At 42.1% G+C, this 25,181-nt stretch overlaps 2 protein-coding genes across 7 annotated transcripts in view; one reads left to right on the top strand and one right to left on the bottom strand.

Annotated features, from left to right (window-relative positions):
• Nucleotides 1-13: 13 nt before the first annotated feature.
• On the bottom strand, nucleotides 14-15,832 carry pusl1 (pseudouridine synthase like 1). 2 transcript variants are annotated; one of them, XM_030420204.1, is made up of 8 exons: nucleotides 15,091-15,773; nucleotides 14,947-15,007; nucleotides 14,079-14,266; nucleotides 8,483-8,632; nucleotides 6,234-6,404; nucleotides 2,730-2,784; nucleotides 2,368-2,530; nucleotides 14-148 (listed from the first exon to the last, which is right to left on the bottom strand). In XM_030420204.1, exons 1-8 carry the CDS (start codon nucleotides 15,147-15,149, stop codon nucleotides 99-101), a joined length of 897 nt encoding a protein of 298 aa, XP_030276064.1. In that variant the 5' UTR covers nucleotides 15,150-15,773; the 3' UTR covers nucleotides 14-98. The 2 variants fall into 2 exon arrangements, with proteins under 2 accessions (XP_030276064.1, XP_030276065.1); XM_030420205.1 differs by lacking the exon at nucleotides 14,947-15,007 and having other exon boundaries at nucleotides 14,079-14,213; nucleotides 15,678-15,832.
• Nucleotides 15,833-16,438: 606 nt separating this feature from the next.
• The window catches only part of LOC115583436 (arf-GAP with coiled-coil, ANK repeat and PH domain-containing protein 3-like), a 63,860-nt gene continuing 55,117 nt past the window's right edge, over nucleotides 16,439-25,181 (top strand). For 4 of the 5 annotated variants that reach the window (XM_030420279.1, XM_030420280.1, XM_030420281.1 and 1 more), the window contains exon 1: nucleotides 16,439-16,731. In XM_030420279.1, coding sequence (XP_030276139.1) covers nucleotides 16,685-16,731 — 47 coding nt within the window. In that variant the 5' untranslated portion in view covers nucleotides 16,439-16,684. The remainder of the gene's footprint in view (nucleotides 16,732-25,181) is intronic. The other variant, XM_030420283.1, reaches the window with a different exon arrangement.

Here is a 25,181-nt window from a genome sequence, read left to right on the forward strand (position 1 = left end):
ATAAGAAGAAATCTGCATATAAATATAAAACTTTAATACAATTGTTGAATACAGCGGTATAGAAATACAGTTTGTTGATGTGACTGAGTGAGGTAGCATCAATCCTCTGAGTTTCCACTGCATGATGTCTGTGGTGAGTGCTGCAGGTCTGAGGGGGAAAAGAAGACATACCAAATCTGTAAAATCTTTTCACTCTGAAATAATGAAACCTAAAAAAATATCTGAATTCAATCAACACCTAACTGATGGTGCATACAAGCACAGCACTGTATGTGTTCCAAGTTGATGAAAAGATTGGTTGATTGAAACAAAACTATTTTATTTAATTTTATACTTTTTTGATTTTGAACTGATTGTGCCTATTTATTTTTTCTAGCAAACATTAGCTGGTTCCAGCTTCTCAAAAGTGAGGACATGCTGCTTGTTGTTGGTTTTATATGATAACTTGAAAACATCTTTGTGAATATCTTTGACGTTTGAATTGTTGGGTGGAAAGAATCATGTTGTTTCAAGATAACACCCTGGGTCAAGGAAACTGATCCTTTACAATTTTTTATATTTTATAGACCAAACAATTATTTAATTTCTCAACATATTAATTGAAAATGAAAACAGTCCCTAAAACAGACCTATTTACAAGCATGGCATTCATGACAGGGCTCGTGCAGAGAACAGTTGACAATATACATCGCAGCTGGAGTATACGTTTTCTGATCCCTGAAAATGTAGTGGTAAAACTTATCTTTTCAATGGTTAAGGCACTCTTTATCCTTGTTTGCAGTATTTCAGTATAAATAGTAGATGCCTAAATTGTCGAGGTGTTTTCAAGATAATTTTGGAGATTTTTTTTTTTGCACAGCAGGTTAGTATAAACCTAAGTAGTATGTATGGTGTCCAGTCCAGTGTAAAGATGGAGACTGTTTCTTTTTACAGTGAGTTAGGTTATTCTACAATTTGTCAACAAGGGTAGTGCAAATGTATATGGTGAAAAGAGGTTAGAGCATAAGGTTAATTGGTAGGTTTAAAAATCAGAAACTTTCACACAGAGGAGCTTGACTCATTGCCAAAAAAAGCTAATAATTTAGATAAAATTTATATTAGATACAAGCTGGGGTAATATGGAAGATTGTTTGTGTACACAGAGTTTACTAAAAAGAGTGTTTTTGAACAACTCACGTTAGCAGTTGCTTGTCCCACTAGCCGCCATCCTGCCAGCCAGAAGTATTGATCTCCGAATGTGACTTAATATGGATGAGAGTTAAGGCGGACTGCTACTCAAGCTTAGTTCCATATAAATGCACGGATAATTCATTGTTTTGTCGTTAGCGTAAAAAACAATATTGACCTAAAAGTTGAAATAGGAGCCTCATATAAGAAACAATACAAAAATAAAAAGCCGGAAAAGTCATGTGAGATATCCAGGGCATGTGAGCGGAGCGGAGCGAGCGGGTAGCGGAGCGTGCGAAATATAGTCGGAGCACAGAGCGGGTTTTAATCCAAAGGCCAGAGCGATGGTTCCGTTTTGCTCCAGTTCCGTTCCGATACCGCTCTCCACGAGTCTAGGGCATGCACAAGTCCAGACTCACGTGGGCCTTCAAGGGTTAGCCTACATCAGAGATCATTCGTTGAGAGATGGCGTTTGTAAAATATTTCGAAAAGCAAGCAGACAGGTCAGATAGATGCAACGTCAGGAATTGCTCCCTCTTTTAAATTTGCGTGAGCGTGGAGCGATTTCAGCGGAGCTGAATGAAATTTTAGGTGAGCGGAGAGCGGTCTTTGAGCGGAGCTGTCTGGTATAACTTTGATCGATGGAGCGATGGAGCGAACACACACGTAAGCGGGGAGCGTAAATTCTCGCCGCTCACATGCTCTGGAGATATCACATCGCGTTGTTGCCGGAAGACAGTAGCGTTCCACCTTAACTCTCCTCCAAGTTACGTCGCATTCGGTGATCGACACTTCTCACTGGCAGGACAGCGGCTAGCGAACAAGCAACTGCTAAGGTGAGTTGTTCAAAAACTTTCTTTTTAGCAAACTCTGTGTACACAAACAATGTTCTCAATTCAAAGTTTCATGTTGTGTCGAGCCTTCTTAGTGTTTTGAAAATAGCAATTTTGATGCCATCGCTAAAGTCCCAGATTGAAAATGAGTTTGACCTGGAAACGAAAATACGGTAAATCTTAACAGTGCCTATTAGTGCCGTAATTATGCTTTTACACGAAGGTTTGATGTGGGTACATTCACAAAAAAAGCCTAGGTTGCATTTTGGCGAGAGTTTCGCTTTAAGACAATGGAATGACCTTTAAGTCAAAATGTGTATAAAATTGATAAAAATTGACTTTAGACATTAAGGATCTGCTTCCTCACCTGTCTCTTTGTAGTCCACCCGGGTGAGGAAGAGGCCATGGGCCGGAGCAGTCAGGGCCTGTGGGTAGGCCAGAGAGTCCCGAGCCTCCAGTACCTCCTTCAGCTGAGGCACAGAGAGCCGCCCCTGGCCTACTCCCACCAGAGCCCCTGCCATCCTCCGCACCTGGAGCACAGGGCAATATTAACATGTTTTAATCCATAACTGAAAATATCAAACTGTATGTTTTCCTTTATCTTGGACATTTCTCTCAGGGTCCATTTATCTTGAATGGCTCATATTTATGATGCATATTTTTCAGTCATCACCAGCAGATGGTGCCACTTAGATTTCAAAGTAAATGAGGACAATAAGAGGAACAAACCTGCTTATAGAGAAAAGATCTGCTTGTAAACGTCAGCTCCCAGAATGGTATTTCTCTGGAAAGAAAACAAAAACACTAGTGTTAAAACTCTCACAAATGTCACAGATTTCTTTTCTTTGCCTGGTCTGCACATTGGTGCAGAAGGTAAAAAAAGGGCTCTAAAACATAATCTCTAAACTTCTCATGACATATTACAATTAAAATATGAAGTCCCAAAAGCATGATAGTACCTGGTATTGCAATACTGTGCCGGTCTAAAGAATGGTCAAAAATCTTCCTACTGGGGTTCAAATATAATTTCAGAGGGAAAACAAAAATTGTCAGATGTAATAAAGCAAGTATGGATCACAATGATGCCTACAAATGATAAATATTTTTATAAAAATGCATTTCTTAAGACTGATCCATGATTTGAGGGTGAATTATTCATTCCAGCTGATAACCGCTCCTGCCTCTAATGTCTGTTATATGGTAAGACACGTCTTTGCTTTATCTCTCTATTGTTGTCTATTTCAATGCTTTCCCCCCACTGGGTGGACAGAGTTGGAGGCTGATGTGACATTCAGGCTCATGCCAGACATCAGATAGAGCCGGGGACCCTCCTCCTGCACAGATTTGTTTAAATGTCACATGCTGAATATGCCAGTGCAGCTCAGACCCAACAGGATTATGTGTAGTACCATAAAAATATGACAGCGATTTATTTTTTTCTCCTTTTTTTTCTATTTTACATTTGACATTCAATTTTTCTTTTCATTGATGTTTCTAGTTTCAACATTAAAGTGATGGTGCCCCCCCAAGTCTGATTGACTTTTTATTTTGAGGAGTGATCTGAGCAAACAGGCACATGGGAGGAATTGGGTCAAATGCAAATTTGAGTCATTGCTTGCTGTATTATTATGTTTGACATATAAGGAGTGCAGCAACCAATTTATCTAGCAGGACTGTTAGCTCATGAAATCTGGTGAGGGACAGTATGTGTTCATGAGCAGACAAAGGCTGTGTCTCATGTTGCATCTGTGTATGTGTCTTCTCTGATCAATAACTTAATATGGTAATGACAGAATGAGACACAAATACAATTCGCAGCCCAGTATTAAGCTTAAATTATGAATTGATTAATCAATTATTTAATTAACACAAAATACATTTGTAGCCATTTTGACACTGTGGGACTGTACGGTGGAGCTTTGAGCTAATGCTTACATCAATATGCTGATATGCTCATATTGACAATGCTGAGAAATAAATGTAAATAAATAAATAAACAAAGAAAGAAATCATAAGATCAAATAAATATATAGGTTGTCAATTAATTGAAAGTAAAATATGTGAGTGGATATCTGAGGCTGTTGTTCAGCCGTGCTCTGAGCTATGCTAACAGCAACACTGAACAAAAACAGGACTAGAGTGATTATTTTGGTACCAGTCACAACTTCTGACCATGGACGTGCAAAAATGACCTTTTAACCTTTAATGTGTAACAAGGCTCAACTGAAATGACTTGGTGGAAAAGTGGCTTAACAATGCTAATCCATGCAGACAGACTCACAAACAATGCTAACATACTGATTTTAACCAGGTATAATAAAGCTTTTTAGCGAATAAACAATAAATGCATCAACTTAAAATATAACTACGAAAATATAAATATGACAAATCAAACAATAATTTGTGGAAATAATAGCAAGTTGCGGCCTTTGAAAGAAAGACAGATGTTGAGTGTGTGTGATTAGGTGCAAGTTAAGTGTGTAACATTTTATTCTAAATGAAAAAGGACTTAAAAACATGATGACTTAATACCTACAATATAATAGACATATTAAGTATAGTATAATGTACAATGCAACCAATTCATACTTGTACTCATCACCCAGAGTTAGTTTCCAGTTGGTTGAACACTGAATTTAACATATATTCCAACCAGAACACACATACAGCTAATGCACAGTCGGGCCAACACGATGCTTCGAATGGAGGACTGTTCGCTTATGTTTGACAGTGACATCAACTGTGGAGGGATTAACATCCCATGTTCACCATGTTGAACGGAGATCAGACTCATCCTCACATACAACAGCTGTCTGTTTTAGAAGTTTAGTTCAGCCTTTTGCTCTTCAATAATTCAGTATTCAAAATAAACACATGGCGCTGCATGAAAAGATTAAACCATGGACACTTCAAATCCAGATCTGTAACCCTGATGCTCACAGCCTGTTAATGCACCACGTGTGTTGGGGGTTAAAGGGGCTTTGTGACATTGAACCGCTGACAGGCTGCTCATGTCCATATTGTGCACCATATTTTCAAGGCATATAATTAATGCCAATGAAAGTGGTATTTGGCATGCAGAGTGACCCCTGGATGTGTAATCTCCCAAAGCCCACATGGCCCTCTCTCTCTCTCTCTCTCTTTAATTACTGTGATAATAAAAAACACATGTGATATTGTGTGAGTGATATTTATTATGTTAGTGACCCTGGGACATGTTCTTACACCAAATTATTACATGTTTTAACCTTTTCATTTGGAAAAGATACATTTTGTGTCCATTTGACCTGTGATTTTGATTACATCGGACACACCGCTGAGTCCAACTGAAGCTTGAAAGGGAGATTTTTGGGGCTGTACATGCAAAGTTCCCTGAGAGGAGTGATTGTAAATAATTCAAAACTTTGCCAAACTTCTTGAGCATCAGTTGATGCAAGATTGAGAAACACAAGATTGATCTTTATGGGAGTGGAAAAGCACATGCATAATTTCTTTATTTTCATGGCTTTTTTCTCCAATTTTGAATAGTCAATTTCCTGCTCACCGTCTTACCGCTAACTCCACTGTTGCCCTGGGGACACTGCAGAGAGCCATGTGCTATCTCTGTGACAGCCTGCCACTTCTTTTCACCTGCCAACGACAAGCTTTGCTGGAGGGCACAGTGGGTTCAGAGGTTCATGCTAGCATCCTAGGTTTCTGTCCCTGTTGGCACCTCGTCCAACCAGTAAAGCTCATCATTGGCAGATGAAAAGAAGCGGCAGGAGCAGTTCAAAAAGGTCATTCCTTACAAATGTGTACATTAAAAACGCACAAACAAGTTTGAAGTACTGCTGCCCGAACTGAACAGGCTAGTCTTCTGCCCATGTGCCTCCATATCACCTTATTTTGAAGGACTTGTTTGATCCTTAAAGAATTACATTTATTTGCTGTCTTGTTAGTAAGATCAGAAAACCGAAACAATTTCATATGCAAGATAATATTTTGGTATTATATGAAGCTAATAAAAAATCTAACAGAAAGTAAGGTTGGTTTAATATTAAGTTAGGAAACAGCTATAAAACAGATTTTGGAGACCAAAATAAGCCTAATAGACGAGTGTAACTGCTAATGTTGTCTGCTGCTAACTTTTAAGAATAGCATCATTATTAGGTTAAAACATGTTAATAACCCTAATTATCAACCCTAACCAAAAATCAGTGCTGGGAGCCAATGTGATTAGTGCAACTAGCCTACCTGTGGAAGTGTGACTGTGCGAAAGACCCTCCTCGCTGTATGCTGGCCACATCCAGCGTCTTCACAGGGCTTTTAAAAGGCATGTCAGAGTTGACTGCCCTGAAGCTGCTGAAGTCGTGAACCCCAACCAGCAGGGCGGCGGCCTCGCGCATGGCTCCCACATCCAGCTCCCTGGTGACAGGCATCTTTTTAATAGGCATCATGACAAACAATACATCTTATATAGGTGTTAATAACAGGATGCTGAGGTTAACATACTTTTGAGATTAAATTCTGCTTATTAATTGTGATATTCCAACATGACCCAAGAGCTAACATGCCGACTTGGTGCGCAGATTAGGCCCGGCGGGTTTTCAGGCCGCCGTGTTCCTGCTCTCAAAGTAGAATAATTTATTGGCTGACTTACATAATACGAAGTTTTCTAATGCAGAGTGCCACGTGAGAGAGCGGAGCATGTTGGCGACCGGCTCATTTGAGGCAGCGAGTGAGAGTGGGCCCGGTGCTCAGATTCTCTACAGTCTCTGTCTCTGCTTAAATATGATCTGACAGAGAGGGAGGGAGAGAGGGAGGGATACAGCGAGCAGGGAAACGGAGGAGTGTGCTGCGTGACTCACTAATTAAAGTCTTGAGCATGAGAGTCATGAATGAAGATGTGACAGAGCACTGAAATGAATGGATTCTCACCAAACTTTTTTCACCAAACCAAAATTCTTTCTTCCTTTCGTTATGATTGCAAGATGGGACCTTATTGGACATTTATGTACATTTCTCAGGGAATAATGCTAAGATCTTGATAATAAAACATATTTACATATGTAGGTTGCTGATATATATGAGTGAGTACAATTTGAGGCAGATCCAAATTAAAATCCAGATCTAGCAGATTAGCTTTATTTGACACTGGATAAGGATTGATTGAATTAAAAGGGGACTGTTGGGCCTAGGCAGAGGTATGTGCTCTACTGAGTGCCATTCTGGATTAAATATTAAGTTAATTTTATTTTATTCAACTGAATTCATCTTAATTTGGCTATTTTTTGTCTGGCTAACTATTGATGTTTGTTTTTAGTCTTATTTTTAGTCTTTGTTGTTTCAGTTTTGCTATATGAGTCACTTTGGCTGTTTGTATGGCGAGTGCTACATATATAAAGTTGAGCTAAAATAAGTTGAGTTGCTATGTTTAAAACAATACAAATACAAATTCTGAATCATTTGAACAATTTGTGAAGAGTTTGCCTACATGCTTGAATGCAATTAATGATTTTAAAAACTCGGCTGCAATATGATGATAATATACTGGATTTCAAAACATTCTCGAAAAAGTAAAGAGATGAAAAAAGGTCTACACTTGTTTCCACAAATGCGAGATTCCGCGACTAAATTCAACATTGAAAAGAAGCTGAGCAGTGATGAGTATTTTTTGCAGTGGGAGAGATTGGGGGGGTGCGATGATGAGGGAGAGGCAGATCAAAGAGAGGAGAGCGGGAGAAGCGCTCAGGGCTGGAAGGACGAGATGGATGCTCAAAATGAGCGAGGGGATAACGAGGCAGAGACAGAGAGAGAGAGGAACAAGGGAGGGATGGAGAAAGACAAAAAGGACAAAATGTATTGGAGAGAAGAACAAGGATGGAGAGAGGGGAGAGAGAGAGAGAGAGAGAAAAATAAACACAGTCAGAGCAATGTGCGTGGGTGTTGTTCTGCATGTATATAAGCCCGCAGCTTATCTTGCCCTACTTTTCCCCAAAAAAAGTGTAGCGCACACATACGCTCATATGTGCGCTCTCTGAAATGTGTTTCTTCATGCTCCCTTTTTCCAATCACAGCTAAAAGAACATCGCCTAAGCTACGAAGCGCTTGCCGTTTCATCCGTTTCTTTCTCTTTCTGCCGCTGTCCATCTTCATCCCCATCTCCGTCCTCTCCCTACGTGTCCTTTGTTTGTTTTTGAGACGTCAGCTCAGATAAAACACTTGGTTTTACTGGCCCTAATTTGCAGTTCCGGCGTGGCACGTGTGGATTATTCATGTGTTTAACGTGCCATTGTTTCTGCAAGGCTTGGCGGGAGCATACTGAGGGTGTGTCTGCGTGTTTGTGTGTCTGTGTGTCTGGACCTACTTGTTAGATTGAGCCTGAGAGCTTGAGCCTGATTTTCATTTCTTGAGGGAAATCATCATGTACACAAAGGCAGGGATGGAAAGACAATGAGTGAATGAAGGGAGGGAGGGACAGTGTGTGAAGTAGGATAACTCACGTGTTGCGGAGGGTCCAGCAGAGATTGCTTTCTGTGAGGGGAAGCAGAGAGTGGTGGCCGGTTCCCAGGGCTATCCGGTAGACGTAGGTCCGAGACTGGGCACGGTAACGGGCATGGAAATGATCAGGCACGCGGTGGGCACGGTTGACCCTGGCAGAGTGACAAAAGAGCAGTTAGCTTAAAAGGTGACCTCTATTCAGGCCCGAAAACCCAGAAATTTTAGCTCTGCTATGGCTGACCAATATGGCTTTAAATAATATTCCTACATTTTTAGGCAATACTGCGACACTTAACTTAACTTAAGCTCAGATGATAATATGTCATTAATTAATCATGTTAACAACAAATTATCAATATGTTGCCCAGCCCTAAGCTCTACTGTAGGTCTGACATGTGCAGTAATCTCTTTATGAATCACTGAAAATCATAATAATAATAAACATTTTAATTCTTCTGAATGTTTACAAAGGCATTAGAAAACCAGACTTCATTGTTTTTGAGAAGCATCATTTCTCCCTCAGACCGAAGCCGTCCCCAGACACAGATGGTGTTAACGCTCTCATTCTGTGCTGCCAACAAGAAAAACAGTGCACAAGTCATTGTCCAAAATGCCAACGTTGCAGCTTTTCACACAAAAGCACGCCCGTTTTCAGAGCCCTTTAAGTGCTGCCAAGAAGCCGAAAGAGCCAAGCGCTCATGCTCACACAGTAAGCATCACAACAGACTCGAGAGGCTGGAGCTCTCTGATGTGACTCCATCAGGGCTGACACGGGACTTCCTGTGTATCTGTGCACACAGGCGGGGATGGATCACGTAATAACTCCAATGCAGTCAGACACAATTTCCTATGTTGATTGAATCAACCAGCGTGGATCTATTAATGAGTGAGTGTGACAAAACTGGCATCTGATCAAAGTCCGACACATGTAACTGAAGCTACTTTGTGAAAAGTGTGGCTGCTGAGACGATGAACCAAACAGTGCTGGGTATTAAACATCAAAGCTTTACAAAGAATTTAAACAAAGAAAAGATTTGAATATATTCGGCTGTGTGGTTTAACTAACTTTTCAAAACTGTTCAAGCTTTCATGATAATTGTGAGTGACTGAATGAGAATTCATTCAGCTGTGTTCATGAGTGGTGCTACGGCAAATAACATCAAGTTTGCAGAACTTTTAGAAAATGTTAAATCATTGACTGGCAGCTTGTATGGAAATCTATGACTTTTGTTAAGTTAAATGGCATACTGCAACTCATTCCCCACAAAACAATCCACTATGTTCTTACTCACACATTCAACTTTTGTGCTTTAACAACTGAAGTAATTATCGATTGCACGGTGTAATGGCTGTAAAAACAAGTGACACCATACACGTATAGATTGGTTCCCTATAAACCTCACTTTCACTACGCTATTCGGTCCACCAGGCTCAACTCTTCAAGGTCCCATTATGGCACAGAAGAAGCATGTCTGCCATTACGCTTGCAAAACAGGAAGAGGCGTTTTTTTCCCCTCTGGTCGCTAACCACAAGTAATGGAGAAACAACTGGAACAACTGTGGGAACTCTACACTGTGGTAGAAAAGGATCACATTGATGGGGAAGGCGACCAGGGAGAGTGATAGAAACGGAGGTAAAACAACAGACGGGCTTTAACTCGATGGAGAGCACTATGGTGTTATGTAAAAGTCTGTTCCCCCGTTGATGTGAGTTTCCTCTTACCACCAGGACATAAAAAAAATCATTCCTTCTACAAGATTAGTAGGTACTTGCCTACCTATCAATAAAACCAGGTGATTTACAGTGCCTTTCCATAGCGCTGAGATGGTTGTATTTTCCTTTGGGCATTTCCTTTGGACATTTACATTTAGGGCATTTTGTCCAAAGCGACTTATAGTAATTCAACATACATTCATACACTGATGGGCAGTGGCTGCCATGCAAGGTGCCGTCCAGCACATCAGGAGCAGTTTGGAGTTCGGTATCTTGTCCAAGGACACTTCAACATGCAGACCAGGGGAATTGAACCTTTCGATAACAACAAAACGGTGTCTCTACCCCTGAGCCACAGCCACCCCGGTAGCCAGGCTGCTAGCAAGAGGCATTTTGCTAACGCCGTCTTTGCAACATCTGCAACAACAGTAATACCACAGGCAAACACTAGGAGGAGGAATTTGAAAAGTCGTCCGTCTCCAGTTTAAGGGAATTTGAACTATTTGTTATCTATTTACTTCTACTATCACAGCACACAAGACTTGTTCTCAATGATGTTTCAGTGTTTTCCTGAAATGATATCAAATGTGGATATTTTTCAGAAATCCCTCTATTCTGACAACAATACAAGGTATAGTAAAGAGTGACTCTTAACAAAACATCCATATCTTTGGCTGAAATGGAAATATAAAAAGTTCCATAACCTTTGAGCTTCCAGGACAGAGAGAAGGTTTTCATTTCTCGCTGCTGCGAAATGTTTTATGTAAATTGTCCAAATCATAACTGAGCAACACAACACAAAACTACTGTCCCCAAATGGCCAATTTTATTGTGATTCTTTATATGTTCACAGCTGATAAAGACAGTAAAACCTCTCGTCAATAGGGCAGAGATGTATAGAGTAGTACAGTGACAACACAGTGACGAGCGGAGAATCTTTAATGCTTACATGTGTAAAGTGACATAACAAAGAGCCGCAGCCAGCTGTCCCTATGTGATTGTGTTTGTACCGACACACACAGAACTAAACAAAGAGTGTGCATTCACTCAAGCACGTGTGTGTTGTATGTTAGAGAAAGCAGGAGGTGACAAGGGGTAGGGGCCTGGTAGCATGTAGGAGTGTATAGAACTTAACAATGATGAGATAGAAGGCACGTCCCATGTATGTGCACATGCGTCTCTATTTCTGCATGTACAGTCTGTGTTTGTGTGTGCGTATGTGTGTGTGTGTGTGTGTGTGTGTGTGTGTGTGTGTGTGTGTGTTTGTGTGTGCCGGCGCACAAACGCAGAAACTAGGTTATGTTTCCAGGGGAGGAGATTGGGTGTGACACGTGGCAGAGGAAACCCTTGCGCCTGCCTTTACGGCCTGCTGCAATGTGAAGTGACAACCTTTGCCTGGCCCCTAAACCACAAACACACACACACATAAAATTTTCATAAGCAGCGTACAAAGCGTGGCCTCACACATTTGGGAACTGGGGCATTGTTTGGCATGGCACCATTTTGCTACTCAGCAGTGTCCCCTTATGGGAGAAAGGTCTGTTCATTTTTAGGCTAACTGAGGCCCCTTTTCCACGGCAAGTGAACCCCCGCGACTGGTGGGACATTTTTTACAGCGTGCAGACTACGTTTAAATCTTGATTTGGCACTCTCTCTCTCAGGAGGCGGCAGACCAAAGCGACGAGCCAGGAGCCACAGTCTGATTGTTGCTGCAACAAAAAACTCTTTTGGGCTCCTGTGAAAAAGATGGTTCGGGGCGCCAGATCTGACAGTGTGTTTTCATCACCAGATCAAGAACGAGATCTTCTATCCAACCGGAACAGAGGGAGTGTGTGTGAACATTACTGGCGGTTGCGTATTTTTGGCACAGTGTATATAAGGAACTTCAGAGCCCATTAATAATTCTGTTTTATAAAGCGTCCTCATAACGTATAACGCCGCTGAGAACAAAAAGTGTGTTTGTGCTGTATATTCCTCTGCAGGTTTCACATACTAATCAACAAGGTAATTTCCATTTAGCTAGTGTGTGTGTGTGTGTGTGTGTGTGTGTGTGTGTGTGTGTGTGTGTGTGTGTGTGTGTGTGCTAATGGATGCTATAGACCAAAAAGCAGAGCAGGGATAATCCTTTCTAACCTTCTCTCTGCAGGTTTAGGGATTAGCGGGATGCTGGGAGCTTCCCTTTCCTCCCTCCCCTCTCTTCTCCCCTCTCCGTCTCCCAAATGGCTCGTTCTGTTTCACACTCTCACTCCTCCGTCTCAATCCACACTTTGTCAATATCTGTTTGGTGCTCTAACTTGGTCTCTCCTCACCCTCTCTCGCTGACTCCCCTCTGCCTGTCGAATCTGACATTCTCGGTTTGTGTCTCAGACAGAAAAGCTGCGAAAATATCATGAAGCATGATCACAGCAGTCTAAAGCAAAGATTTCATAAGAGGCACTATGGCATTGAATAATGCATTGAGGTGTAATAAAGGGATTAAAAGATTAGGTGAAGAAAAGCAAAGGGGGGGAAATGAGAAGATGGGACACTACCAACAAGGATTTGGAATACTTACACACAACTCTTGCTGCTCTCTGCCTTCAAAATGCTCAACAGGTGAACTCAGCCTCATCTATATGTGAACTGTTGGAGTGTTTATATCCACAACGATCTACTGTTAAGGAAGCATGTCCTCAGGCAGTGCTCGCAGGGTTGTATATAAGAATAGATGTATGGGTGTTTTTTGTGCACTTTAAGGTTTTACACAACATGTCCCAGGTTCATCTAAAGCAAATATTTAGTAATTTTTATGTCTCTGGAAGTGGTCTGGCTCACATTGTGTTCAGATCTTAGGCAGATGTAAACTCAATATCTGTAAACATCTGTACACAACATAACATTGATAAAGATATTCTGTTTTAGCCTAGATAAAATATAGGTTTTGGTTCTAATTTAGGGAATGTGCATGCGAGAAGGCTTAAAGTAACACGCCACTCAGTACTGTTTAAACTGCGTAATAATGAAAGTAATACGGGTGGGAAGAGAATGATAAACAGTAAAAAATGACGTGTGTGATGATTTGTGTTGCTCTCATCTGTGCTGCTGACCTGCTGCTAACAAGGCATATTATCTAGTCATAGAGTGGCCTACATGTCAGCAACAATTGTTTTTATACAAAGAAAGGAATATCTTAATGTATTACATTTGCTGAATTCACAAGATGGGACGAATAATTAATAATTTATCGAAGACAGCGTTTCACAAAGTTCAAAAAGTCCCCCTGACTCAACAACTCACTAAACGCCATGGTTTTTTTAAGGGAGTCTGGGGCTGAATTACCGCCAACTCAGGTTACGTACGTGCAGGTTCTTGCACTGGAGGACCGAGATCTCATTTCATTGAGGATAACAAGAATGCATTAAAAACATCAGGTGTAAACACAAAGGCTAGATTTGAACGTTTTACATTTGAATAACATCTGGATACAGATCACATTTTAATAGCAGGTGAAGATTGGGTGGCTGTTACTCTCAGAAGATGTCCTCAGGATTTGTTTAGTGTAAAGTTATTTGCCAGGTGCCGAGCGTCATAAATCTACATACAGTATTTATGTATGATGTTGATGTTTCAAACACAACAGTGTCCTAAGTCCTATGTGACCAACTATCTATTAGTAAAGTTCAGTTCTGACCACATGTCAAAGTCTACAGATCAGTAAGTTGTAGAGATCATTGTCCCTTCTAATCAATGATGGATCTCTTTACTTTTCGTCTCCTGGTATCGCACTTTGATCCATTCTTAAGAGCCACCTGTTGGTTTAACCCTGGCAGGGACATTAATTTATACCCATTGTATCTGCTTTAAGAAATAACATAAAGCAAATAACATTTCAAAAACTGACTCACCTGATCTGCTCCGAGCTCAGGTAGAAATTCAGGGCTTTAACAAGAACGTCTTCGGTGAAAGGCGGCTTATCATTCCTACGCTGGAGGTCAAAGTGGGCGGAGTTACAGAGGGCATGGACACCTGTGTCTGTCCTGCTGGAGATTGAGAGAGACACCTGGTTGATAGGCTTTAGCCCCCTTATAGCATCCTGCACAGAGAGAGTGATCAAAGACATCAAACAGATGTTTAAAATGTGGGTTTTAATATTGCAAAAAAAAGAATTACTGAACTTTTGAAGTCACAAATAGTCAGACAGGCAAGTTGCATCAACACACAGATAAAGGGATAAAAAGTAGAGCTGTGAACTGCAGCGCAATGTGACAGGAAAGTCTGATCTTTTTTCCTCTGTCCTGTGTGTGTGTGTGTGTGTGTGTGTGTGCTTTTTTTGGGCCATTTTATGACTCTCATTAGAAATGCAGTATTAGATAAACAGAGCTGACAGTATAAAAGGGGAGAAAGTGATGAGGAATGACATGGATCCAGTTCAAGGCAGGTTTACCTCTGGTTAATTGGTACTTCACTTCACAGGATCACTAACATTCAGACTGCTGAGATAAATGATCTTTGGTAACCAATGACAGGTAATTAAATCCCTCATTGTTGATGTAAACCTGTTAAAGTGGTGACGCTGACACCGTCTGTAATGCTGATGGACGTTTTTGTTGAAGTATACATTTTTTCAAACTTATTTGTAGAATAATGAATATTATTGCATCACACAGAGAGGTGCTTCTGCTATTAGTCTACCCTTTCTGCTTTCTGTTTTGCAAGAGTGCACGTGTATTGGAGGATAAGACAATAAGGGTCATTTCCAGTAGTTAAACTTACCTCCAAGTGATCCTGGACGCCTTTCTTACATAGCTGATGTGGAGGCACTTTGACCGCCCCACTGCAGAAACAATGCTGATCAGTGAATGAAACAATAACACAAGTTATCAGTGACAGTGAGCGGTGATCAGCAGTATCGCCTACCTGTATTTTGTTCCAATGTACTGAAAGAAGATGAGATAACGTGCCCAGTTGCGCATCATCTCTGATGTCTGTGACACTCAATGGTCATATTGTTCGTGTTAGCAGGAGGTAACAGTTTATTCAAAACAGCATGTTAACAGGACATTAACGCAGGAGTCAGTGAAGGAGGACTTTTACAAACCCCTTGTGAAGGGCTCATGTTCTGAAGGGCGCGACAGACTACAGCAGAGACCGTACGGAAGCTCCAGATTAGACCGGAACCAGTATGATTTGTAGTCCGGAAGAAGGTTAGAGTAGTTAGTTCAAGCTTCTCGAGCCTTTACGAGAGCGGGTTACTGTGTAACTCTAATATGTATTATGTATCACTCTTATATCGGCATGTTGCACTCAATATTAACTCAATAAAAGAACCGACACACTGAAATGTAACGTTAGCATGACACACAAGCTACACGGACATCCCGCCTTTAGCCATCTTTCACAGCATGTTTGAGCGCGCGCTGCCCGTTCAACGTGCTTTCTGTATGAGCTGACTGATTTATGTGACATAAAATCAACCACAAACGCAAACATGAACGTATAGTTACACGTGCAACGTTTTCTTCGTGATGTCTGGGAGCAAACAGTCGTTCAGGCTGTAGTCCCGTCGGTCGCTCTTTGATGGCGTCATGAGAGGGGGTGTGCGTGTGTCGTCATCGAGCCGCAGAGCAGTCTGCCTCGAAATCATTGAAGCCAGAGACTCTATGATGCAGAGAGATGTGTCAGCCGAAAGCGGAGTAAAGACAGGGAACCACAGGAGGAGGCTTAGAAGAGGAAAAGACAAGAGGGAGAAAACAGACTTGTGCCATAAATCCTTGATAATTCTTAATTTCTCTTTTTTTCAGTTAATTATTGCCTTAAATACGATCAGAAATAAAATATTAAAGTAAAATAATACAAAAAAATAACTAGATTATTTCATATATTTCTAAAGGCTAAAACACTATGGGCAGATATTTGACTGCGCTGAAACCGCAAAATATGTGTGTTCACTAGTCTTATACTTTATAGTAGAAATATTGAGGAAGTAGCCCACATTTTGAGGTGACAGAATTTAACCAATGAGCCTTTATCCTGTTTTTGCAAGAATATGTTGAGGGTGTTGGTTTTATGGTGGGTTATCTGTTTTTTAACACAACGTAACCTTACTTCCGAGGTACATGGAGAAGGTCAACAGTCTAAAGAAGTCAAAACTCCAGCACTACTGATGTCCCTCTCACACGTCACTTTCCTCCTCCCATGATTCCTCCTGTTCTCCGGTGGTGTTGCGGCGGGTTGTATCCTGTCTGCGCTCTCCTCTCCTCTCCTCAGTGAGTCTCCGCGGTGCAGCTACGCCTCTCGCCTGTCTCGGCAGCAGCGGCAGCAGTGTGTAGTAGTAATCAGCCTGCCGCGCACTGAGCTCGCATTTTGTGTCACGGTGCCACCGGGAGAGGGGCGACAGACTGCTGCGCGTCAGGGGATACCAGTCACCATCCGCACGGTTCAAGCAGCGACATCCCGCCTCGGGCAATGACATTGGCTGACTGAAGTGGGAATACACGAGAAAAACGCAAAAATGACGGTGGACTTTGAAGAATGTATAAAAGATTCCCCCCGATTCAGGTAAGGCACGCTGCTCCTCGCAGGCACATCACAGCGGTGCGCAAAAAATGGCACACCTTCTTTTACGCATGATTTTTTTTTTTTACACTTGGACTGAATGTTTCCGCTCATTCAGGATTTGTGTTGGCATCAACAGGGTGAATGATGTCTGATCCGCTCATGTGTTCAACAACAGGATGGCGTTTTTTTTCTTTAATATTTTTTGCATTTCTTTTTGATCACATCCCCCCATTTTTTTTTTTTTTTTTTAATGTCACATCTGGTTTGTCATTCGTTTGCACTGTGCTAAATCTGTTGGAGAACATGTGATGTGACTGTCTGGTTTTTGAATGTGGGTTGTGACGTTAGCTCAGTGCATATGAGAGGAGGCGCACTCATAGCCATGCATGGTGAGGGTCCATTTTGCCTGAGTGCAAGAATTGAGTCATTTTCAGTCCTGGTGTCATGCCTCCATCAACCCCTCATATCCTCTGATGAAGAGAGGATTGCTCCTTTAATGTGGCGTTATACCCAGTGTGTTTGCATAAGGGCAACCTGCTGTTTGTGTGAGTGAGTGTTGCAGCATGGCATACAGGTTGGGTGCAGCCTTTCCATTTGCTCGTAGAGGCGGTCCTGCAGTCACCCACTGTGGGTCTGTGGTAGGAGACTGGAGAGGAGATGCCCTTGCAGCAGCAGCAGCAGCAGCAGCAGCAGCCTTGCATGCCTGGCAAAGATGCAGCAGGGAGAGAGGAGTTCACCCTCTCTCTGCAGGGACGGAGCTCGTATCCCGGGCACAGATCCAGCCCGTTCGGCCCCTCGCATGGCCGCTGGAGGGTTGTAGCACACTCAGTCCACGTGCCAGTCTGGCTGCACTCCTGTAGAGGCCGATGGGAAACTAGCAGAGGAGATTCTAACAGCATGTAGGCCAGGGATCCCCTGTTACTTACGCCAAGGAGATGGGCTACTACCAGTGACATTTATTCACAGTTTCATTGAGTAGGAGCAGAATGTGATTCTGTTTGTTCCTGTATCTCCTGTTCTGTTTCTCCATGTCAGCGTCTGCAGCCTGTTTGCTTCTCTCTTCTCTGCGTGTGTCATTTTGTTGCTTCCTCCTCTCTCGCCACACAACTTCTCTAGTTTGTGGAACATTTTGTGACTAACAGACAGCTCGCAAGCAGACAGCGGAGTAAAAGAGTGGAGGACAGTGAGGTAGACAGGCATTCAATTTGGCGCTCAAATCCCACCTCAGTGATGGAAGGCAGAGATGGAAGGTCAGAGGGACGCTTCCCCTTTTTTCTGCCTAGTTCACTTTCCCAGGGTCTCATGGAGACACTGTTTGGAAAATTCCAACACTGACAAAGGAAGCTGATGTTTCCTTCCTTTCCCAGTTTACAAGCAGGAGGAAAATCTTATGTTGCCTAATACCATGATCGTAATGATGGTGATTAGAGCTGCAATGATTAATTGATTAACTGCTTAGTTGCCGACTATTACAGCGATTCCTGAGTATTTTCTAAGGGAAAACAAGTCAAAATTCTCTTATTGCAGCCTCTGAATGTGAATGTTTTCTGTTTTCTTTATTCCTGTGTGACAGTTGACTGAATATCTTTGGGTTGTGGACAAAAGATGACACTTGAGGTCAACTGTAGTTGCTGTTAGCTAGTTAGCTCAGTTAGCTGTGCAGCTGGCGGTTGGGACGGAGAGCTTGAGGACCCGTTCAGTGTTAGTGTGTAGTTCGATTTTTGACTTGGGTGGGCCGGGGGCTAACTGGTTAGCATGCTATCTTCAGCAGATAGCTCTGCATCACAGTATGTAGACATCATAATGTCAAAAGTGCTATTTGTCCATATTCTGTTGACAAAATTAAGTACTTTTTTTAATGTTTTAAACCAAAATTTTTACATATTCATAAATATTCTGCAACTGAGAACATTAACATGCACACTTGTCTCAGTCTGGAGCCTCTGGAGTCACATTAGGATAATAATACATACAAGAGAGTGTTAACTAATGATTATTTCATTTAAGATTTTTTTCACGAATGATGGACTAAGTCTGTAAGAAATGGTCATCACAACGTCCCAGAGCCTAAAGTGACGTCTTAAATTTGCTTCAGTCGTCCAACTAACAGTCCAAACCCAAAGACTCGTCATCACTGCCATAAATGATCAAGAGAAGCTGCAAACCCTTACATCTAAGAAGCTGGAAGCAGCTTAGTTTTTATGTTTTTGGTTGAAAAATGACTGAAATTATTAATTTGCGAACTAATTTTCTTTTGATTGATTGATCAGTGCAGCTCTACATGATTACGTCCAGGTTTATGAACATCTGTGCATGCACCCTTGCTTTTTAGTTTCTGATTGCCCTGACATATATCAACACACACATTGTTTAAAGAAAAAATTAATTGACAGTGATAGTTCAAAACCAGAGCACAGTTTTAGCTTATTATATAAAGATACAGATATCCAGGAGCTATTCTTAATACCTGAACTATGAATAAATAGGGAAGGTGTTGTCCAAAGAGCAGATTCATGTGACACAACTGCTGATAAGAGAAAGAGGAAAACGATGTGACAGTAAAGACAGTGAGAATAATTACGAGGACACTGTGTACCGGCTACGTGACTGCAGCGAGTTTCAAAGCACAATTTTCAAAGTTTACCAGCCACGTAATCTGTCACAGATAAACAAATGGCAGTTTTCTTTCTCCTCCTTGTTGTGTCATCCTGGAGGAACAGCAGTGAGCCGGTCGTGTCTGTCTTCCCACACATGGTGCTAAAACAGCTCACACACACACCCTCTCACTGCAGGTCTTAACTTGTACCAGTCCTGCATTATGTGTATGCAGTATTGGGTGAGCATGAAGGAATTTGTAAGGTATGCCTGAGACTGTCTATAACACGCATCTTTTTGTTCAGCCTTACTGTACTCCCATATTGTTCTCTGCCCTGCCTCTTATATTCACTCCATAACAAAAGCTTAGATGAAGCCAGTGCACCTGCCGTACTATAGTTGTTGGTATACTGAACGGCTGTAATCTGATCCCCTGGAGGCCCTTTGAAACTGGGGCAGTTTTTGGCTTGTCTACACTGAAGGTTCACAGATGTTATCGGGTTTGTGGGTTTATTCTGCTGGCATGACAAGTTTTCAACAAGGCCCTCATTACAAAACTAAAAGTAACTCACTTAACGTAATATATAAGCAGTGCTAGGCATCATGCATTACACAATATACACACATGTTCCTGTGATTGTTAAAAATCACCTTGTAGTGTATGACCAAGTAGGAAAGCACAACATGCGCCTCTCACAACTTATATTTAGCCCTTTCATTGACTATATTCTATATTCTATGATATAAGTATGCATATGTGGATGTGAGCTGTTGCCTAGCAACAGCTGCTGTAAGTGAGATAAATAAGAGCTGGGAGAAAAGAGGACAGAAATTGTAAGAATGGAAGAGGAGAGTGGGTGCTCTGAAAAGACACCGTCATTACTTTGATTTTCCCACACAGAGACGTGTTTGGCGGAGTTGGAAAGGTGCCAGAGTCTCATGTTGAAACTCTCACCGCGCAACGATACCTCAGCTTAACACTGGTGTGATTCCCCTGCAAAAATCAATCGGTGTCATATGTGAACTAATAACAAAATGAAACTTGTTGAGTGCACAGCGAGGAGCTCACAGATCGGTTGAACCCGCCGCACCTGTCTGTCTTTATATTGTTTGTCTCCATCTCTTTATCCCATCCTCAGACGGTATATACGGCACCAGGCTGTCCCGACAGGTTGAGTGAGTGAGTCAATGAGACTCAGAAAGTGAGAGGAGACAGCGGGTTGGACAAAGAGCACATTTGCAAATGTGTCACACAACAGTCTTATACTCCTACGAACATACAACAGGTTTTTAATAAACTGGTGACATTAGATCAAGAAATGGCAAAACTGGAATGGTGAAAGACATTTTAAAGTAGTGCGCTACAAAACTGCACAGGAATGACTTAATAGATAAAGTTCTGGCCATGTAGACTGTTATCAGTAATCATCAGTGGAAAATGATTTCCCATAGGACTGGATAGGATTGTGTTACACTCGCCGCCTTCGTATCACATCGAAGTTGTCAAACCTGCGCGCTTGTTTACCTCATGTTCAGATGTGCAGTCTCGTCAGGCTTCAGGTTGCTGCATGTCGCACAGTGCAGCCAGGAAAAGACACCTTTCATTCTTTGGAAATCACACACATATCAATCCTTTAGTCAGCTTGGCAGCATTGTCGGCTGTTCAGAAGTTAATTTTGACAGGGACTTTTCATGTCTCTGTCTGATATCCACTATACTTATTTAGCTCCTGTCAGGTTTGAGCCCAGGTGTGGTTGCTATGGCTACTCGCATGAATAGCGTATGAAAGGTCAGACCCTGTGATTTGATATCAGCAGCTCTTAAACCCCACATCATGTGGGAAAGGTAAACAAACTAGGTCTTATTATGTTGACTGATCTGAAGTGATTATTTTCTTCATTCCCTTCCCGGAGACCTTCGCTCCATGGATCTGTGGCTTGTGCTGCTTTTCCAGTCCCAGTTGGGGATGTAGCCCGTACATGAAGCCTTGAAGAATTTAATCATCAGACCATGAAATTTGAAAAACTACAGAGAGACAGTCTTATTTTTCTATACTGTCAGATAAAGGAACATGGTAAGTGTATATAGATCATTAGTGAACTGGATTTGGTAAAACGTTTCAAAGCACAATGTAAAAAAAAAGGCTAAAACCATGTCTCCATTTATAAGCAGATTAAAGGAGCACTTTGTAGTTTTGGAGAAGAAATTCAAAATCTAAATGTTAATATGTACAATATTAATTAGGTAATACATTTTTTTTCTTTCTAAAGCCAGAAAGATGGCAGGGTCCGCCAAATATAAACAAAGTACAACACTATGAAATTGTATTGTCCTTTGAGGTCGGTTTGTTTATACAGTTTATATAGGCATTAAAATCAGCCAATGAAGGTCCCCCCCTTCTGAATATAATGTATTCTCCAAAATTGCACAGTGCACCTTTAAAGCACTTGATGCTTAGATATTTATCAGGTGCCCTGGTTTCTCCTACCTGCTCCAGTTTCTATTCCCTACCTGCGTCGTCATCACCTATTATCCTCTTTTTACATACATCATCACTTTGCCTGTCTGAGATAATGAATTCCTATTGGTCAGCAACCTGTGAAATATGTAAATATGCACCACGCTGCCTCCTCTAGCCTGAGGAGGGATATTATCGCTGCTGCTGCCAAGGGTGACCGGTCGCTTTGGCGGCCATGGTAATGACCCCTCCCTCTTCCCTCTGCCTCGGTCGAGGATGTACTGAGAGGCTGGTATTTGTCACTTTCAACACAGAAACACACACACACAGCTGTTCTCGGTGTGTGCCAGCCGAGAGAGCGCAGTCGAGTCACAGAGTAAAAGGGAACGGTACATGTTGACCTTGAAACGGCGCAGATGCTTTTACAGCAGGAAAGAAAAATGCTTTAAAGCGCTGAATAAGATGACCTGTTGCCAAAGTGGGCTCACAATGATGCAGTGACGCCTGGAAAGTGTCACGGACCAATAGAATGACATGCCAGTTGTCACTGATACACCCAACGTCCCTGTCTGCCTGTCTCTAACTCATTTTGGGGAAAAACCTCTTTCGGAGCCACCGTGACCCTCTGAACTTCACCCGAAATAGATCCTCTCTCGAAACATCAAGTCCTTGGCAAAACGTTTAGAAAGATTCCAGACCACTCACATTAAGTTGCTAATGTCAAGACACTCGTTCCCAACCACTCTCCCTAATGCATCCACGTATACGCAGGAGATGTGCTCCGAACGCTGGCCCTGAATCCCCATCCTCTTACCCTCCATATATGGAGTTCCTCCATCCAGTTTAAAGCTTTTATTGCTCCTGTTCTTTGTCATGCTAAAGACGACTTTAACCAAATTGCTCCGCTTGAGAATTCTGTGTTTCTGCTAAACCGCTCAGTCCCAGAACCTCCATCAGTGTTTACTGGCAAACACCAGAAAACGGCGAGCTAATCTCTTGCATTTGACCCTCATCTTGAGGGATTTTCCCCTTAGAGCAAAAGGTTTCCTTTGAAGCTATAGGAAGGTCAACCAATTTATTAATGCTCGCCTTTGTCCCGTTGTGTATGTATGCAGGTTTTATATCTCTGTGGTGGGTCTTATACAAAGTCTTCTATAATCGGAACAAAATTGCAAATAATGTAGAGAAAATTCACATCAGGCGACATTTTGAGATGCCGACGTACACAGTGTAGCTCTTATAAAATAATATATAAAAAGGCAATAACCTTGCAAGTAACATATTAACAAAAACATCATATTCTTACGTTAAAAACAGCTGTAAAGATCCTTCCTTGTGTTTAACTTTTAAAAGGCTGTCTATTAACACCTTCTTGCACTCTGTTACCAATGTGCTGAAATGTTAGACAGTGGTACAGAGGACAGGTTCTAGTAAACTCCTAATGATGTTGGTGATGAGCTTGGTTACTGTCTTCCTCCTCCCTGAGGAAGCAACCATTTAACCACCAATTGACCTTTTAAACTCTGGTAACCTACATTTGTCACAGGAAGACAATGCAGAGCGTCAGGGCTCATAAAGATATCTGACATCCCCACCATCAGTTCACATAAATATTTTAGTTCTCACTGTGTGTTAAAAGGTGGGGGCCTTGGTGGAAGGCTCCGACTGTGAACTGCAGGAAACACGTCATTCATGTCAGAAGCATGAAAAACTGAGGTTACTTCAAAGGAGTCGTGACAGCGGCGATGTACTGTTAGAGGGCAGGAGAATGGAGGTTACTGGATTTGGTCCTGTTGGCACGCCTGCACGCATGAGTTGACTAAGATCTGTGGTGCTCTTCTGTTCAACAAAGGAGACTCACTGTTGAAAGACAGAAGACCAGTTGGACAAAGAGGGCAGCCCCACCCTTGCTGTTTTCCAAGCATGTGTGCGTCAGATTGATGTCTCTAGATGATGTCAGATAAAAATGAGCACGATGCCTCAGGAAATTAGAGCCATGTGGCATCACGTAATGACCTAAAGAGGTTCAAATGAGAAAAGGCAGAAAGATGACTGGGCACAGTAGCCGCAGATGTCGAGCTAATAATATTTTCCAGGAAGTAGTTGAGAGTTTTCAACAGCCCCAAAGCTCGCAAGCTGCGTGTCTGCCCACACAGCATTTTATGCGGTCACAGTTCGCTTGGACACATGGTGTGCAGTGCATCTCAACTGCTTCTCTGCTTACAAATCCTGAATTCCTGCTCCGTTTCCTGCATTAGAGTAAGTATTAACCAGTAAACAGGATCTGATGGCTTAATCCAGAGTGATCATTCAAACAGAAGCCCAATTCACACAGCAGAAGGATAATGATAACCCGCATTTAGACCTAAGCGGAAATCTTCAAGCTCTGCCCAAATCTAAAGCGTCACGTGAGAGCAGGTGTGTCACCGCGGTCCTCCTGTCACTGATGATTGATTGAATTAGGCCTACAACACATCAGCGAGGCTTAACAGGGATTTCTGTTTCAACAGAACCCTTCACCCACTACCGGTTTTAAACAACTGTGCTTTTAAAAAGTCTGGGCTTTTTTTTGTTACCAGTGTTTCTGGTTCTTGGGGGCTAAAGACAGTAAAGTGTGGCCTTCAGCAGAGGATAGAGAATAGGATGGTTTCCTTCCATCACTGTAGCAAGCAGTGATTGCTAAGAGTGCTAATGGGAGCCTATATGCGTTTCCTTTTTTTCTGGTCTGCATTTGTGTCGCACGTGCATGCGTACATGTGTGTTCCTGCTGGCTAGTATGCAGGCTAATCATGTTTTCATATTCCTGCCTCTGCCTGCCAGCTTCTCAGGCATACAGTAGGTTGAAGAGGTTCACGAGAGAACATCAGTCCAGCACGTGGACACTTCCACTGAATCGGCGGCGCGGCAGATTTTCTGCCGCTCTGCTGCACGTGTTGGCGGGAGGACTTAGTGTGGGACCCATGTATAAAATGGGATTATCAGTAACCACACACACTGATTAAATCAACCGGATAGCCTACACACCCTATTAAAGCTCACACACTCATGGCCTCTTACCCCGAGAACCTCAATGTAATTTCCCTTCCTTTTCAGCCGTAGTGTGCGGGATGATGTAGAATTGCAGACATTGGTTTGACACAGTTTACGTCTCATTGCAGTTCAAAGGCCTTGTGAGCCTTTAGATTTGTTGCACGTAGGATTTCTGTGCTTGTTTGGAAAATTCATATTTTCTCAACTCAGGTGCCATTCGCCATGGCTTAACGGATTTATCTATAACATCAATCTGACCTTTAACCTGCCTGGGTTATTTTAAGACCTGTCCTTGTGGTGAAAGTCGGGCTTTACAGGCGGATGCTTAAACCTCAAAGCAGGTTAGAATTTGCTCTGTGTTCAAAGC

Source organism: Sparus aurata, chromosome 6 (assembly GCF_900880675.1).
Source record: "Sparus aurata chromosome 6, fSpaAur1.1, whole genome shotgun sequence".
Classification (NCBI taxonomy): Eukaryota; Metazoa; Chordata; class Actinopteri; order Spariformes; family Sparidae; genus Sparus; species Sparus aurata.

Excerpts from the sequence above, each read along its gene's own strand:
- pusl1 (XM_030420204.1), bottom strand. The coding sequence starts at position 15,149 with ATGATGCGCAACTGGGCACGTTATCTCATCTTCTTTCAGTACATTGGA. Across the intron at positions 8,633-14,078 it reads CTGAGCTCGGAGCAGATCAG|GGTCAACCGTGCCCACCGCG; the intron begins GTGAGTCAGTTT and ends TCACTCTGCCAG. Across the intron at positions 6,405-8,482 it reads TGCTGGACCCTCCGCAACAC|GGAGCTGGATGTGGGAGCCA; the intron begins GTGAGTTATCCT and ends GCCTGTCACCAG.